Genomic DNA, 3,006 nt, shown 5'->3' with positions numbered 1-3,006 from the left:
GATAGTGGAAGTGGGGGAGGGGTCCCACCCCGTACCTATGGCGGTTACGCCCATGGAAGGTAGCTATTGAGGACACAAGACTGAGCTGAAGAGATTGAAGCCAACTGATAAAAATGCATGAGTGGGAGAGGGAGGCGCGGGATCAGATGGATAAGCGCTTTAGACAGAAGAAAATATGAATGAGTTAAGGGTGAGTACGTCTTACCCTAGGTACGCCCCTGGACGGGCATTTGCCAGAGTGAGCGCTGAGGGGAGGAGCTGCCAGGCAGGTAGAGAGGTAGACGGGGCCGAGTTGTGGCGCTTTAGGCCATCCATAGCGAGTAAAAGAGGAAGTGGCCGTGGCAGAGCTGGGATTGCCAATTGCTGCATGCATTGAAGCGAGCGTTGATGTGGAGCGTTGAAGTGAACACATTGCGGCAACGGGCGAGTTGGAGAGGCGCAGGATGACACTGGACAGGTGGAGTGAAGCAGGTAGCGGAACCACCGGAGGAGCGCTTGGTTTGGGGAGCCGGAGCTGCTGGAGCGGCTGCAGCCGGCAAAGGGTCTTGGACGAAGGCGGAGCGGGACCAGGAGGGCGATTGAAAACAAATGAGCAGACGCTGGCCTGCCTCTGCAACGTTTTGGAAAGYGAGTAAACCTGACGGTCAGCTGACACGCAGACGTGATCAGGTGGCTGGCTTTTCTTTAGTGGCAAACAGGAGCTGATTGGACGTAGCTGGGTTTGCGACAACCGGACACAGCTGAGCTTGAGATGAGGAGGTCTGCAGGAGCAGGTAAGGTCACCAGTCTTCCAAGTTGAATTTACTTTTAAACTCCATAAGAAAGATCAATTTATCAAGCACAATTCATAAAATAGTGAAACAACTACTTATATAAGTGAGGAAATATAATAAAAGAATGCAAAATGTTAGCATAATATTTTGCCATTTCTTGTCATAACCCATCATGAGAACTTTTCACCCCCTCAACACAAGAAATTACTGTGTGATTTGTTGGACGTTTGTGGGAATATTTATTTAAGTTTGGACGTTGCATTTAGATTAAACTACTCACTTCCAGAATTTGACTGTTTTACCCATGAGCAGAAATTTATAAAGAGAGTTAAATGGTGAAAAAAATCACAAATGGAGATAAAGCAGACTTTGTGCRTAGAGGAATCTCTCTGCCAAAATCTGTGGTGATAGATTTGTGTACAAAATAATAGCAGATATCAGAGTTTGTGTTTTTTTTCCTGAAGTGTAGGTGCCAGCAGGAAGAAACATTGTGCAGTGATGTGTACTGCACCAGGAGGGGTTTCCCAGGAGCTCAGCACAGTGTGTCTCAAGGGCTATGAAAGGTGTGTATGGAAAAAAAAACATTGAACAGTCACATGACCATGCGTTAACTGTTCGGCTTCAATTTGATTATAATTAGCGGCCACTGAGTACAACACACAACTTGATCCAATACAGCATACCAGACAAACTCTTTAATTTAGGACATCACCCTCACAGATACCTTTGCTGATGTCGGCTGGGATGCTGCTGATTTCTTTGTTGACCATCTTCTGGTGCAGCTGCTTGATGTTGAACGGTTCCACGGTGAAGGGCAGAGTCCCAGTCAACATGGCAAACATGCTCACACCTCTACAGACACACAAACTGTGAGATCCATGAAGAAATGCAAAGTTTTGACAGTTCACCTGAAAGAACAAGGCTTTTGCACATACATGGACCAGATGTCCACTTTGGGCCCGTACTTCTTGTGAGCCAGCAGCTCCGGGGCAGCATAGGCAGGACTTCCACACTGAGTGCTGAGGAGCTCCGGGGACAAAGAGTCGGTCTTTAGGGTGTTACTCAGGCCAAAGTCTGTGAGAAGTACCATCATTTTTTTAAAAGCAAGTTCTCATTATTGCACTCTGTGACACAATAGACCAAATAGTTCCAACTTTTGGTATTAATATCAGTTTAAAGTCAACACACCGACAATCTTTATGTTGTTATGTTCGTCCAGGAGGAAGTTCTCAATCTTTAAATCTCTACAAAAAAGAAGAGACACAGGGATTATTACGCAAAATGACCATTTCTAGGGTTTTTGGGATACTACAAAACATCTTTCAGTCCATTATGGTTTAGAAACACATGCAATGTATGTTTAGTCTGACTCAGATTTCTGTGTGTATTTTAATGGATAAAATGGTGAGACTTGGGGATGTATAAAACCACTAAACTAAATTTGGGTTTGGTAAGAGCTCAAGTTTTAAAAATCACTGCTGACTGAAACTTTGGTAATTTGAGGGATAAGTTTGTCCAAAACCAACCAGCYACTTTAAAAACCTCCAACCATCAAGAATTTTAGGTCAAGTTGACCCACTACTATTCTTATGTTCCCATCAATTGGTCTTTACTGAAGCACATTTTCTGCATTTACCTGAAAAACATGTAATACTCATCACAATGCCAGCTTTTAAACTACTAGTTGAATGAAAATATCCAGTTCAGAGAGAGAGAGCCCCTATAAACGGCAGCCTGGGAATCTGCCACGTTCATCTGGTTTCATCTAACCAGCAAACGTAAAAATCTACAGAACATTAAACAGCCAGGGAAGTTCAAAAGAGAAACAAAAAAAAAGGTAGAGAAAATCGCCCAGAAGGATGAGGAGTTTTCATAAATGCAGCAAACCTATTGAATGTGGGTGGCAGGAAATGTGTTTAAGTGCAATTTTTCCATTTATTTGCAGTTTAATCGTGGATGGTGGACTATGTGTGTGTGGGAAAGTACAACACAAAGAGGTGTTGTCTAGGAGCTGAAAGCTGTGTCGTTGAGGGACTTCATTAGAGAGGAAGTCCATGATGTTGTGATGATGTGTGAACCATGGCGCCGGCACAGAATGATGAGGTCATTGCCTGGTAATCACATTCCCACCTTCAGACGCGCCAAGGTTTTTAACCAAAGCTCTGTGCAGACTGAGATTGTGTGTATCTGTGAGTGTGTGTGTGTGAGTGTGTGTGTGTGTGTGTGTGTGTGT

At 44.1% G+C, this 3,006-nt stretch overlaps 1 protein-coding gene across 1 annotated transcript in view; it reads right to left on the bottom strand.

Annotated features, from left to right (window-relative positions):
- Positions 1-3,006, bottom strand: part of LOC106525456 (hormonally up-regulated neu tumor-associated kinase) — a gene marked incomplete at its 5' end in the record, with an annotated part of 20,583 nt that overhangs the window by 10,090 nt on the left and 7,487 nt on the right. Inside the window, 3 exon segments of the mRNA XM_014019712.1 lie at positions 1,498-1,625; positions 1,709-1,847; positions 1,962-2,017. Of these exon segments, the coding sequence (XP_013875166.1) occupies positions 1,498-1,625; positions 1,709-1,847; positions 1,962-2,017 (323 nt within the window).

The sequence above is a fragment of the Austrofundulus limnaeus genome, unplaced genomic scaffold, assembly GCF_001266775.1.
Source record: "Austrofundulus limnaeus strain Quisiro unplaced genomic scaffold, Austrofundulus_limnaeus-1.0 Scaffold227, whole genome shotgun sequence".
Taxonomy (NCBI): Eukaryota; Metazoa; Chordata; class Actinopteri; order Cyprinodontiformes; family Rivulidae; genus Austrofundulus; species Austrofundulus limnaeus.
Note: the sequence above shows the minus strand (reverse complement) of the source record. Positions and strands in the feature narration are given on the sequence as shown.